The sequence below is a fragment of the Pagrus major genome, chromosome 2 (assembly GCF_040436345.1).
Source record: "Pagrus major chromosome 2, Pma_NU_1.0".
NCBI classification, from domain to species: Eukaryota; Metazoa; Chordata; class Actinopteri; order Spariformes; family Sparidae; genus Pagrus; species Pagrus major.
The window spans coordinates 12,321,592-12,334,547 of NC_133216.1; the positions used below are offsets into that span (position 1 = coordinate 12,321,592).

Consider the following 12,956-nt stretch of genomic DNA (forward strand, 5'->3'; position numbering starts at 1 on the left):
TCAGATGGTATTGAAGAGAGGGAAGATGATCAGAACTGAAAGGGTTGAACTACCAGAAGGCAACACAGCAGATGTACCTTGGGGTCCCACAAGCAAATTGCAACCATGAGGAGGTCACTAGGAAAGCAGCCACCATCAAATACCTACATAGAGTAAGGCAAGTCCTGAAAATTCAGCTGAATGGTAAGAACAAGGTCCGAGCAATCAACACCTATGCCCTGCCAGTCGTCAGATTCCCGGCTGGCATAATAAGCTGGCCAAAGGAGGAGATAGAAGCCACTGATATCAAGATAAGGAAGCTCCTCACAATGCATATGTATATATATATATATTTATGTATGTATATATATATATATTGACACCGTATTAACACTGACACTGTATTAAGTGTAATCCAAAATTTAACCTAAACTCACCAAATTGAATTCATCAAATTCAAAAATCATCCCTAAGTGTGTTGAATTCACTATCAAACATTAACACAGTTGAAGCAAATGGTGAAATAATAAATCTCCCCATCTATTTTTTTTTCACCATGTTTGATGGATATCTATTGTATCTGTTTGGCACATAGTAACTTACTGAATAATAGATATGATCAGTTCTCCAGAAACATGAATCCAATGTAGGTTAACCATTAGGCCTTTGTCTAAATTACAATGTCGTAGATTTACTCATTACAGTGCTTGTTCAATATTCATATTCATGTCAACATGAATACAAGCACACTGCATACAAGTATACAACATTGTAAATGTACATCTATGAGTACAGACAGAAACCTGTAAGAAGTTGTCAGTTTTTGTAACCAAATTTCCATATGTTAAGTCTCATAAGTTCATAGTTGTAAATTTGTCGACATACATCTCCCACTCTGTTCACCCAGGAGGGGAAGTTATGCTGAGGTCATACTCAGGGTGACAGGCTTCTGTGTATGCAGAGGTTTCTCATCCCCTCCTTACACCGTATCTTGGTCATAGAGGAATAGTTGTATTGAGCAGCTGGGGAAATGTGCTGTCTTCCAAGTAACAAAGGTCACATTCTTGTTCCTCTAGCATATAACCTTCACTATATATCATACATGAGACGCACTGGCTCCATGATCCAAACTCCAAATTTGTTGAACCTGAAAATTTGTGTGTTGTAAGGTTTTGCCAAGTAGGTGCAGGCAGAGCTGGGAGGGACAGCCGTGTCAGAGCCTGTCAGCTTTGGGGGAAATTAAATTCATATAACAATGTGAAATGAACCAAAAGAGTCTGCATAATTTGTTCAGAGAAGTAATGAACAGTTTAATCAGTTGTGAGGTTAACTTACACCATGGAAAGTCACAAAAGCAAGAGTACTATTTCCTGCCTGGATCCCTGCCTTGTTAATCTTAACATCGATACCGTTATACTACTTTTCTGCCTGTATTTTTTTTCATTGTGTATAGAAAAGACTTAATTTGTCACATGAAATTAAGTACGGTTATGACTGGATGCCCCGTCCCATGATTGCTTTCTTTGTGTTCATCTCTGGTCTTATGAGGATTATGTAACATTTCGGTCCAAACAGTGCTACCAAGAGACCAAAGCTGGAGGCCAGGATGGCAAACACCTCCACTGCATCTGCATATTTTCTCGGTGAGCTGATATAAGCAGGGACAAAGGCCACCCACACAGCACAAAAGATCAGCATGCTGAAAGTGATGAGTTTGGCTTCATTGAAACTATCTGGAAGATTCCTTGCTATAAATGCAATCAGAAAACTAAGGATAGCCAAGAAGCCAATATAGCCCAGTAACACAGTAAAACCAATGGTGGACCCAACTATACACTCATAAATGATTTTGTCATTGTGGTATTGAGTGTTTTTATGAGGAACAGGTGAGGCAGATACAATCCAGGCAGTGCAGATTGCTGCCTGAATAGAAGTAAGGACGACAACTGTCCCTCTCTGTTGCAAAACACCAAACCACTTCAGGCTGGCTCCACCTCCTGGCTTGGAGGCCTTAAACACGGCCATAACCACCATGGTTTTAACCAAAATACATGAGACACAAAGCACAAAGCTGATCCCAAATGCTGCATGTCTCAGCTGGCATGTCCACAGCCTGGGACGGCCGATAAACAGCAGCGAACACAGGAAACATAACTTAAGGGACAGCAATAGCTGGAAACTCAGTTCTGAATTGTTGGCACGTACTATAGGTGTTCTGCGATGACAGATGAAGATGCCCAGGGCAACAGCGCACATGCATGTGCCCAGCAATGAGGCGGCTGTCAAGCAGATACCCAGAGGCTCATGGTAGGAGAGAAACTCTGTCTTCTTAGGAACACAGTGGTCACGCTGGGGGCTGGACCAGAAGTCCTCTGGACAACTGGTGCACTCCATAGAGTCTATGAAAATAGAGAAACTCTTGAGATGCATGTTTATGTCTCCAAACTGCAAAATTTGAAATTAAATACCAACCGGTTTTATTGCTGATCTTCCCCTCAGAACAAGGGATGCAGTCAAAACAGCACACAGGTTTCCCTTTCTTTCTGGCCATACGGGTACCTGGAGGACAGCTTTCACTGCACACTGACCGAGGTGGCTATAGGGAGAAAAGTAAATATGTTATTCTTCATTACTTTACAGTGCAATAATGAGTTATCCATGAGGTATATGAAAAGTCAGAACTAACCTTTTTTGATTCAAAGTTCCAAAAGATTTTATCTTGATTAATTGTGAGTTCTTCACCTTTGAAGGCCGACCTCTTGACCTCACCCACATTCTGAACTTCAGATCTTCCATCAGGGAGCCACAGCCAGTTCATGACATCATAGATTGGTAAGGCATCACCATTCTCATCAAATGAAACTTGATCACCAAATGGTGTGGTGAAGTTGATCTTTTCCAGGTAATACACAAGCTAATTATATCAGAAAAAGGGAGATAGGAAAACCAAAGATGGCAGATTAAAAAAGAATGTCATGGTGAACACAGGGCTAATACTACACATGAACTCATCACTGACCTGATAATACTATCCACTGCTATCATCCAGCTGTAGGGGAAAACCTTTCAACTATTTTCTCTGCACTTGATCATTAGTGATCTGCAGTGTTGAGCAAGTTACTTTCAAAATGTAATATATTACATATTACTAGTTACCTTCATTTTAAAGTAATATATTACATTACAATATTACTGTCTGCATAGAGTAATATATTACTTATTACACTACTTTTTTAGTTACTTTCAACAAAATGCCCAGGCAAGGATCAAAGTCTGATATATTATGAAATAGGAATAAATATTTTTAATTGTAGGCTTAGTCATATGAAAGATAATAGACCTATACCTTCTATAATGTAGCCTATAATGACATGACAAGACAGAAATCTCTTTTTCAATGCCTTTTAATTTTAGTCCACAGAACAAGGAATGCATGAACATATGTGAGGCTTCATCATGAGGCCTACAAAATACGGTTCATTTCAGTCACGTAGAGACACGGATTGTAACGCGTTACATGACATAACTGTCGTAATATATTACTGAAATATTATTAGTAACACGTTATATTACCCCGTTACTGCTAAAAGAAATATATTACTGTAACGCGTTGCTTTTGTAACGCTAACCCCCAACACTGGTTATCTGTTTATTTTATCCCTGTTTTTAATTCCATACCCTAAACACCACTTTGCAGGAAATACTTAACCATATGATTTAGTCATAAAACAGATGGAGCGTAAACTGATATCACACCTGCCATGGCTCCAGTCCTTTCAAATTGCCACAGCTGTGCCCGCTGAAAGGCCCTCTCCCTGGCTCACACTGCAACATGTCATCAAGGGCATAGGCCAGAGCATACACAGCCTTGTACACATTGTACTCAGGCCTGAGGTTTGAAATGTCCAAAAACTCATTCTCCACATCCTCTAGATCTTCCTTTCCAGTGCATAACGCTCCGCCAGACTCTACCCAACCTGCTGGAGGTGGTGTGAATCTACAGTGAAATGTGAATTCCCAAAACTGGTTAACCTGAAATATATTCAAAATAGTGTTACAATTGATGACTAAGTATTAATCTTGCAAATAATAGAACAAATTGCACAGTTAAACTCTCACTATGCTATTTCCATAGCTGTTGTTGTGGTGTAGGTCAGGGCGTATCTCTAGGAGGAATTCCCTGAGTCCTGGTATTTCGCCTCGGCGGATGGCAATGCCCAGTGTGCCAGCCAGGTATGGCATTAGATCGGAGGTCTGGAGCACAGTAGCTGCTGTCCAAGCTTCACTGGCCATCCACTGCAGGCCTGTCACATTCTGCCTTACCACCTGCGTATAAAATAAATTAATTCATACTGCCATGACACTGAATTAGTGTCTTGTCTTTCACACGTTTGTTATCTTTTCTCACTTGTTCATATGGGGATGCAATCTTTTACAGTTTTAATATCAAAACGATGCATATCATCACAACTGAATACCTGATCTCGTTCTTAAACCCTTAACAGGGCAGTCAACGCTGAGGTTTATAAGACAATAAGAGGTTTTACTTATTAAAAGAAATATACAGTATATTTGTCAAAGGGGAATATATCATTGCAACTTAAATCTTTCAGTTCGAAAGGTAAAACATTAGGATGCATAATGATATTCATTTATTTTTAAGTTGTATTTTTAAGCCCAACCTCTTCCATGAGGTTAATCATATGGCTCTCATGTGCAAACACAATGACCACACGAGCTGTGGATTTCTTCATCACATCCACAATCCTCCTTAGTTCAGCTTGGTCAGTTCCCCAGGGCAAAATCTCAAAGTAGGCCAGACAACCTCCACCAGACTGAGCCAGGTCAGATTGGAAGGATCGAGCAGCATGGAGTCCATAGTCATCATCACTGACCAACAGACCTGCCCAACTCCAGCCAAAACGCTTCAGTATCTGAATCATAGCCTGCACCTAAGAGAGTAAAGAATGAAGGGATTAGTGCACAGGCCGCAATAATCTTTCAGTGGAAAACCTGCTTAACAGGTTCGACAGTGGACCTTGTTGGATTCTTGGCTCTCAGGTTTGTTATTTGAGACCCAACACCCCCATAAGTGACCCCCAGAGTGACTTGTTTTTACATAAAAGGAATTTATTTTTTTGTTGCATATTTGTTCTGAGGAAGATTTCTCTACAACTCTTTTATGCATTTTCATTTTGCTGATGGATGGTCACCTGGAAAGCATCACTTGGGATCGTCCTAAAGAAGGATGGAAACTTCTGCCGGTCACTCAGACAGGAACATGTGGCAAAATAACTCACCTGTGAAAGACACAGACTGTACATCCTGAAAACATTCAAAGCCTTTTCAAGCTTTGTTAACCTTTTAAGGTCAATCCTCCATGTTTACAACTGACAGTGAATTTGAAATGACATCAAAATCATCCAGAAGAATTATTAGATTGAAAGGCGGAAAACTTACCATAGGTACTCTGTACAAACCTAAGACAGAGGAGATGGCAATAGAACGTGTAGAAGAAGAATCACCCACAATCCCCATAACTGGAGGGGTTCCTACACAGGTCTCGTTTAATATAAATTGCTCTTCTTGACCACTGACTAAGGATAACGCTGCACGGAATCCAATCCCTAGTTTGACACAGTTATCATAAAGACTGTATCCCAGAGTCACATTAGGTAGCAGGTTGGAGTTTCTGTTAATCTCATCAATAGCAAAGACCATGGTCTGGGCCTGCCTGAATCCTAGAATATCAAAACTAACACAAAAAGTACCACTGTTCAGTATTGATAAATACAACATGCAGTAAGTGTGACGATATGAACATGTTGCACAATTACAGATTTTACAATTAAGACAGCTGAATAACAACAATTATTAAATTAAACTAAAGTGTGCAAATAAATAAAATATTTAAAATGGCATAAATACAAAATGTAGTTCTTTCACAGTAATTGCTTATTATCAGAAATGCATTCAGGCAATGGAACAGATTTTGCCCAGTTTCTGCTTTTGCTGTTTCCCTGAGAGACTCACCCGTGGCAGGTAGGCTGTTGTGGCTCTGAGGTAAAGGACAGGTCAGGAAAGACAGAAAAAAAGTGGATCTCAAACAGCCCACCTAGAACCACATCTCCAGCTTTGTGCAGCCCATTTAGATTAAACTGTCCCTGTAACAGGCAGGAGGAGGAATAAAGAGGGGAGGACACAGCACCAGAGAAGTAGGAATACAACAACATGAAATACATAAGCAAGATAAAGTTGATCTCCAAATATGCCCACATGACTCCCCTCTTGTTACCCCTTTTCAGAGCCCAGTTTGATAGCTGTTAACCTCTTTTATTGACTTGCAGTATTGTTTAATCTTATTCACCACCCATTGGACTATTGGGGTATAAGCAAAAATAGGGGCAGGGCCTGTAATGCATTTCATTTGTAAATAATTTTGTGTTGAGGCAGAATTAATTTCAGCATTTTTGATAACATCTCAGGCCATGGGAGCAAAATTTCCAACCCAAATTTTTGTTTTTGGATGATGAATGATTGGGGTGTTGTGGAATATGAATTACAATCATATGTTTATTATCATATATTTTTAGTCACAAATAATTTGACTTTGATGTGTAAGTTATGTTGTTAAGTAGATAGAGTCGACCATCCAGTAAAGCATCTACTTGCATTGTTGTAAAAAACACGTTTTCTTCAGATATGCTCTGCAATCTAAAACCAAAGCATATCAGAAGAGCCACTTTGTGCTGAGTATATTTCCAAATTTAAACTAAACATGACAATTTGAACTCACAAAATGCAATTAGCTTCAAGTCTGTGGCTTTCACTATCAAACATCAACAAAGTCTTTTTAAGTGTCCACTAGATGGTAGCAACATACTAATACAATTTGGAAATAATACATCTTCCATTTTCTGCACTACCTTACACTGCTATAATGAGTTATACATGGGGTCTGAAAAAATCAGAAGTAACCTTTTTGGATTCAGAGTTCCAGAAGATTTTGTCTTCATCAACTGTGAGTTCTTCACCCTTGAAAGCCGACCTCTTGACCTCACCCACATCCTTAACTGTAGCTCTTCAATCAGGGATATTATTAGGGAGTTGGGTCTTGTTGATGAATGTAAGTTATGATGACTTAATTTTGAGACAATAAAGGCATCCTGGTAAACATGTTCAGTGACTTTAATTTAAAAAAAAATAATTTTGTAAAGTTGGGTGTAAAAACTGGCCTGTTGGTATATTTTTTTAGTTTTCTGTAAATTGTTATTTTATTGGTTTCTTTTTTTGTTTGTTTGTTTACTTTGATATGATAATGTCCAACAATTAATTGATGCTTAGATAACATTCTCAACTAAATTCCAAAAAAGCACAACTGGAATTCATATTTGCAGTTGATGTCATCACCCTAGCACCAAATCTACTAATCATCAAAATTATTATGTTTTTAAATTTATATTTTAAGTATTTTCCATTGTGCTACCAATTGAAAAGAAAAAGTTAGTGCTGCTGCCAATTCTGTTTGTAATATTTGATTGGACAGTCACATGCTTAAATTCATGAGAATTCTACGGTCACCTTCACCATGATGTGGAATTGCAGAATTGTACATGCAGTTAAAAATGTATGTTGTTTAATCTTTCAAATCCCGGAGAATGTCAAAATTAAATCATCAGACAAAAACAGAATTATTAATGTAAAATCTTTAATCCACATTTTGTGCTAAAATTATAATTTTGTGGTGCCTCGAGCCATGATAGCTTTCTTTGTGTTCTTCTCTGGTTTCATCAGGATAATGTAACATTTGGGTCCAAACAGTGCCACCAAGAGGCCAAAACTGGAGGCCAGGATGGCAAATACCTCCACCGCATCTGCATATTTGCCTGGTGAGTTGACATATGCAGGGACAAAGGCCACCCACACAGCACAGAAGATCAGCATGCTGAAAGTGATGAGTTTGGCCTCATTAAAGTTGTCTGGAAGATTCCTTGCCAGAAATGCTAACAGGAAGCTAAGGATAGCCAGTAAGCCAATGTAACCCATTAGCACTGCAAAACCAACTGTGGATCCAACTACACACTCATAAACTATCTTGTCATTGTGGTATTGAGTGTTTTTATGAGGCTCTGGTGAAGCAGAGACAATCCAAGCAGTGCAGATTGCTGCCTGAATGCAAGTAAGAGCTAAAACGGTTCCTCTTTGCTGCACAGCACCAAACCACTTGAGGTTGGCTCCACCTCCTGGCTTGGAGGCCTTGAACACAGCAAGAACCACCATGGTTTTTACCAAAATACATGAGACAGAAAGCACAAAGCTGATCCCAAACGCTGCATGTCTCAGCTGGCATGTCCACAGTCTAGGGTAGCCAATAAACAGCAGTGAGCACAGGAAACATAGCTTAAGTGACACCAAGAGCAGGAAACTCAGTTCTGAATTGTTGGCACGTACTATAGGTGTACTACGATGATAGGTGAAGATGGCCAGGACAACAGCACAGATAAATGTGCCAAGCAATGAGGTGATTGTCAAGCAGATACCCAGAGGCTCATGGTAGGAGAGAAACTCTGTTTTCTTAGGAACACAGTGGTCACGCTGAGGGCTGGACCATAAGTCCTCTGGACAACTGGTGCACTCCATGGAGTCTGACATAAAGGGGAAAATGGTGAGATATTCATCCATAAAGTAAAAAATTAAATAAAAATGAGTACCCACCAGTTTTATTGCTGATCTTTCCCTCAGAACAAGGGATGCAGTCAAAACAGCACACAGGTTCCCCTTTCTTTCTGGCCATCCGGGTACCCGGAGGACAGCTCTTGCTGCACACTGATCGAGGTGGCTGCAGGGAGAAAAGTAAATTTTTCACTTCATATTGTTAAAAACTGCAGATATACTGTGTGCAGTCCAAAGAAAGGAGAAATGTCTGAAAAAGCAGAAATAACCTTGTTGGATTCAAAGTTCCAGAAGATTTTATCTTCAAGAATTGTGAGTTCTTCACCTTTGAAGGCCGACTTCTTAACCTCACCCACGTTTTGAACTTGAGTACTTCCATCAGGGAGCCACAGCCAGTTCATGACATCATAGATTGGTAATGCATCACCATTCTCATCAAATGATACTTCATCGCCAAATGCTGTTGTGTAGTTGACCTCTTGCAAATAATGGACAAGCTAGAAAAAATGATAGAAATAATGAAGAAAATTAGATAAGGACAGAGACAGTCCCCATACAAACAGAGGTTTATCTTACCGTTTAAATGATCCGCAACAAAATCATGACATTTTCATTTATGTCTTACTGGTTCAATACCATGAGTCAGTCATCATATTCACAAAACAAAAAGGGAATGTGTTAAATCCTGGGACCTCTAGTATTAAATGTAAAATAAAATGAACATATTACTTTTGAAAGTATATCATAAATCCATAGCCAGCACACCAATGTCACTTTGACAAAATGTGTCTTTTTAGACAATATTCACAAAACTACATTTAGTATGTACCTCAAGGTGAAGCAGCTTTTTTGAAAACATAAACAGGTGGAGTGTAAACTGATATCACACCTGCCATGGCTCCAGTGTTTGCAAAGTGGCACAGCTGTGCCCACTGAAAGGCCCTCTCCCTGGCTCACACTGCAGCATGTCATCAAGGGCATAGGCCAGAGCATACACAGCCTTGTAAACATTGTACTCAGGCCTGAGGTTAGAAAGATCCAAAAACTCAGTCTCCACCCTTTCAATATCTTCTTGTCCAGTGCATAGTGCTCCACTAGCTTCCACCCATCCTGCTGGGTCAAATTTACATTGAAATGTGTATTCCCAAAACTGTCTCACCTGAAATATATTGAAGTTATTATTAATAGAAATAACATGATATTATTCTTCCAATTTTAGATCAAATCATAAAACTGAACTCTTACCATGCTATTTACATAGTTGCCATTGTCATTTTGGTCGGGACGTATTTGTAAGAGGAATTCCCTGAGCCCTGGTATTTCTCCTCGGCGGATGGCAATGCCCAATGTGCCGCCCAGGTATGGCATTAGACGAGGTGTCTGAAGCACAGTAGCTGTTGTCAAAGCTTCACTGGCTATCCACTGCTGGCCTGTCACATTCTGCCTCATCACCTGTGTAAAACATTATAGAAAATGTATATTTCAGACCTCTGTTGGAAAAATACAGTGCACTTTGTAGAAAATATTGTTTAGTCTATTATGCAGCTAATTTTTAAGGCATGTGAGTGTAGATGCTGAAAATACTAGTTAACAATAGGGTTTGCGTATGGTAATATTAATAAGTTAATAAAAAAGAGCAGTTATAAAGCAAACAGTGTATTAATTTAATTTAACATGACAACAATCCAACTGGAATTGAAATTTGCTTTTGCAAATCACTTTGGTTTGATTGAAAATGATGATTTCCAAAAAAGTGGAGATTTAATTTTGGTTAGACAAACAAATGATAATAATAGAAAAAAAAGAAAACAAGAAATGTCATCATGGTAGGTTTCTGACAATCATAGATTTCTAAACCATATTACATCTAAATTCCAACCTCTTCCATTAGATGCATCATGTGGATTTCATGTGCAAACACCATGACAACGCGAGCTGTTGATGTCTTTATCATATGCACAATCCTCCGTAGTTCACTTGCATCACTGTCCCAGGGTAAAACCTCTAAGTAAGCCAGACAACCTCCACCAGACTGAACCAGGTCAGACTGGAAGGATCGAGCAACATGGAGTCCATAGTCATCATCACTGACCAGCAGGCCGACCCAAGTCCAGTCAAAGTGTTTCAGAATCTGAATCATAGCACGCACCTAAGTGGATAAATTGTTTTGACGGGATTATTGCACAGACACATATATTATTTCAAATGGATGTGCAACCTACCTTAATTCATATACATTATATATTCACGTGTTTCACAATTGATAATAATATTAGTTTGAAGGGATAAGTGCATAGTTTGAATTCTCTTTAAGTGGCATAAAATGAACCAAATAAAACAAAATAAAGCAAATAAAAAAAATAATAATAAAAAAACAGTATAACTTTTAAAGATCATACTATTAAATATAAGTTTCCAATGGAATCAGGGTTACTTAAGCTTGTTAAGAATTAAGAAAATGATTGTCTCATTAAGACCGTATTTTACATGCTGGCTGCACTTCCTGTGAAACCTTTTTTGCTGTTCCTAATTTTGCAAATGACTTTTCACCTGAAATGCATCACTAGGGATTGTTCGAAAAAAGGATGGAAACCGTTGCCGATCACTCAGACAGGAACATGTGGCAAAATAACTCACCTATGAAGAAACAAATGCACACAACTGATCTCAGAGTCAACTCAGACCCAGTCAAAATACCTCATATTACTTATTCAAATAGTCATATTTCAACAATGTTAAAGATGAAGATAATTTATAAATGTACATTAAAAATACAACAGAACAGGATATAAAAGACAGAAAACTTACAATGGGCATTTTGTATAAACCCAGTACATTGGCCATGGCAATAGAAAATGTTGAATAGTGATCACCCACAATCCCCAGGATTGGAGGGCTCCCTAAACAGTTCTCCTGAAGCAGAAATTGCTCCTCTCGGCCACTTGCCAGTGATAAAGCACCACTGAATCCAACAACAAGTGCTCCACAGTTATCATAAAGACTGTATCCCAGAGTCACATTAGGTAGCAGATTGGAGTTGTTGTTGATCTCATCGATAGCAAAGGCCATGGTCATGGCATGCCTGAACCCTAGAGTGTCAAAACTAACACATAAAATATCACTATTAACAGGCAACCGTAAAATGGCACTGTAAGAACTGTGAGAACACTGTAAGATTAGATATATGTCAACATCAGCTTTTTTGTTATTTAGAAGTATTACTACAGATGTCAGGAAAAGCTACATTACTTATGTCACCATGTCCCTTACCATAAATAATCTGAAAAGGCAGCATAATTTGCACAGATTAATGCTGTCTGCTGTATATGTGTCAAACTTACCCCTGGCAGCTGGGCTGTTGTGGTTCTGTGGTAAATGTCAGCTCAGGGAAGACAGAGGTGTAGTGGACCTCAAACAGCCCACCTAGAACCACATCGCCAGGCTTGTGCATTTCATTAAGCTGAAACTTTCTTTGTAAATTGCAAGATAAGGATAAAGGGGATGATGCAGAGCATAAAGAGGAGAATGAGAAGAAGAGAAAGATAAGGTAAATGCAAAAGAAGAAATATGAGTCAAGAAAAGCTCCCATAACTGCCCTCCTCCTCCTTTTACAACCGCTCATCATACACAGTTACTTCAATTTATATACAGGGCTTGCCTCTTTTACATCCCCCATGAGGCTATGGGGGCAGAACATGATATACATACAAATGTTTGTCATTATAACTGAAAAAAATACTTTATAAAGTTCTATGCCTTATCAGGAAGTATTTTAAGCTAATAAAAGCCAGGAAACATATTTTATATTTTGTGCAGCAGTTTAATGTCAATCTTCTTTTCTTATACTGACAAATTGAATTGTATCTTGTTTGACTGTTTGTCTACCATAGTCTGACTATACCTCTTGGTAAGGCTTTAAGGCATGATCTTACTGTACTTTAACCATGTTTTAGCCAGGAATGGTGTTCTTCCAGAAATAAAGTAATTCTTAAATGGCACCATGTGGTGTTGATATAGTGTTATCAAGAGCTTAAGCAAGATGAGTTAACTTCATGTTAAAAGTTTCAGTCAGTGTAAAATTTTACTTAACTGAATATATGGTGTACCTGAATTGGCTTACTTATGTCATAATTGCAGTGTGGAAACCTAAGGGGACACGTCAACCAGATGTATGATGCTTGCAGGCAAGTGGGCTGGGAGCAGGACGGGCAGAGTAGCAGATGTCAGGCAGATGACCTGGGGGCAATGCAACGGCTGAGAAGGAAACCACAGGCAAATGACCAGGGGGCAAGACCAAGCAAGGG

At 39.0% G+C, this 12,956-nt stretch overlaps 2 protein-coding genes across 2 annotated transcripts; both read right to left on the bottom strand.

Annotated features, from left to right (window-relative positions):
• Positions 1-1,467: 1,467 nt before the first annotated feature.
• Positions 1,468-6,212, bottom strand: LOC141012992 (extracellular calcium-sensing receptor-like). The gene is made up of 9 exons (XM_073486535.1): positions 6,013-6,212; positions 5,440-5,734; positions 5,193-5,279; positions 4,662-4,931; positions 4,099-4,305; positions 3,736-4,011; positions 2,666-2,893; positions 2,452-2,575; positions 1,468-2,378 (listed from the first exon to the last, which is right to left on the bottom strand). Exons 1-9 carry the CDS (start codon positions 6,210-6,212, stop codon positions 1,468-1,470), a joined length of 2,598 nt encoding a protein of 865 aa, XP_073342636.1.
• A 1,498-nt stretch (positions 6,213-7,710) lies between these two features.
• LOC141013003 (extracellular calcium-sensing receptor-like) lies at positions 7,711-12,103 on the bottom strand. The gene is made up of 9 exons (XM_073486545.1): positions 11,994-12,103; positions 11,461-11,755; positions 11,203-11,289; positions 10,532-10,801; positions 9,910-10,104; positions 9,542-9,811; positions 8,922-9,149; positions 8,695-8,818; positions 7,711-8,624 (listed from the first exon to the last, which is right to left on the bottom strand). The coding sequence occupies exons 1-9, from the start codon at positions 12,101-12,103 to the stop codon at positions 7,711-7,713; spliced, it is 2,493 nt and encodes an 830-aa protein (XP_073342646.1).
• Between the last annotated feature and the right edge of the window lie 853 nt (positions 12,104-12,956).

Bases quoted from the DNA above. Each gene is read 5' to 3' on its own strand.
- LOC141012992 (XM_073486535.1), bottom strand. From the start codon at position 6,212: ATGTTGTTGTATTCCTACTTCTCTGGTGCTGTGTCCTCCCCTCTTTAT. The intron at 5,280-5,439 runs GTAAGTTTTCCG...TGTCTTTCACAG, and splicing joins GTTTGTACAGAGTACCTATG to GTGAGTTATTTTGCCACATG. The intron at 4,932-5,192 runs GTGACCATCCAT...TTACTCTCTTAG, and splicing joins TCCCAAGTGATGCTTTCCAG to GTGCAGGCTATGATTCAGAT.
- LOC141013003 (XM_073486545.1), bottom strand. From the start codon at position 12,103: ATGCACAAGCCTGGCGATGTGGTTCTAGGTGGGCTGTTTGAGGTCCAC. The intron at 11,290-11,460 runs GTAAGTTTTCTG...GTTTCTTCATAG, and splicing joins GTTTATACAAAATGCCCATT to GTGAGTTATTTTGCCACATG. The intron at 8,819-8,921 runs GTTATTTCTGCT...TTCTCCCTGCAG, and splicing joins GGAACTTTGAATCCAACAAG to CCACCTCGATCAGTGTGCAG.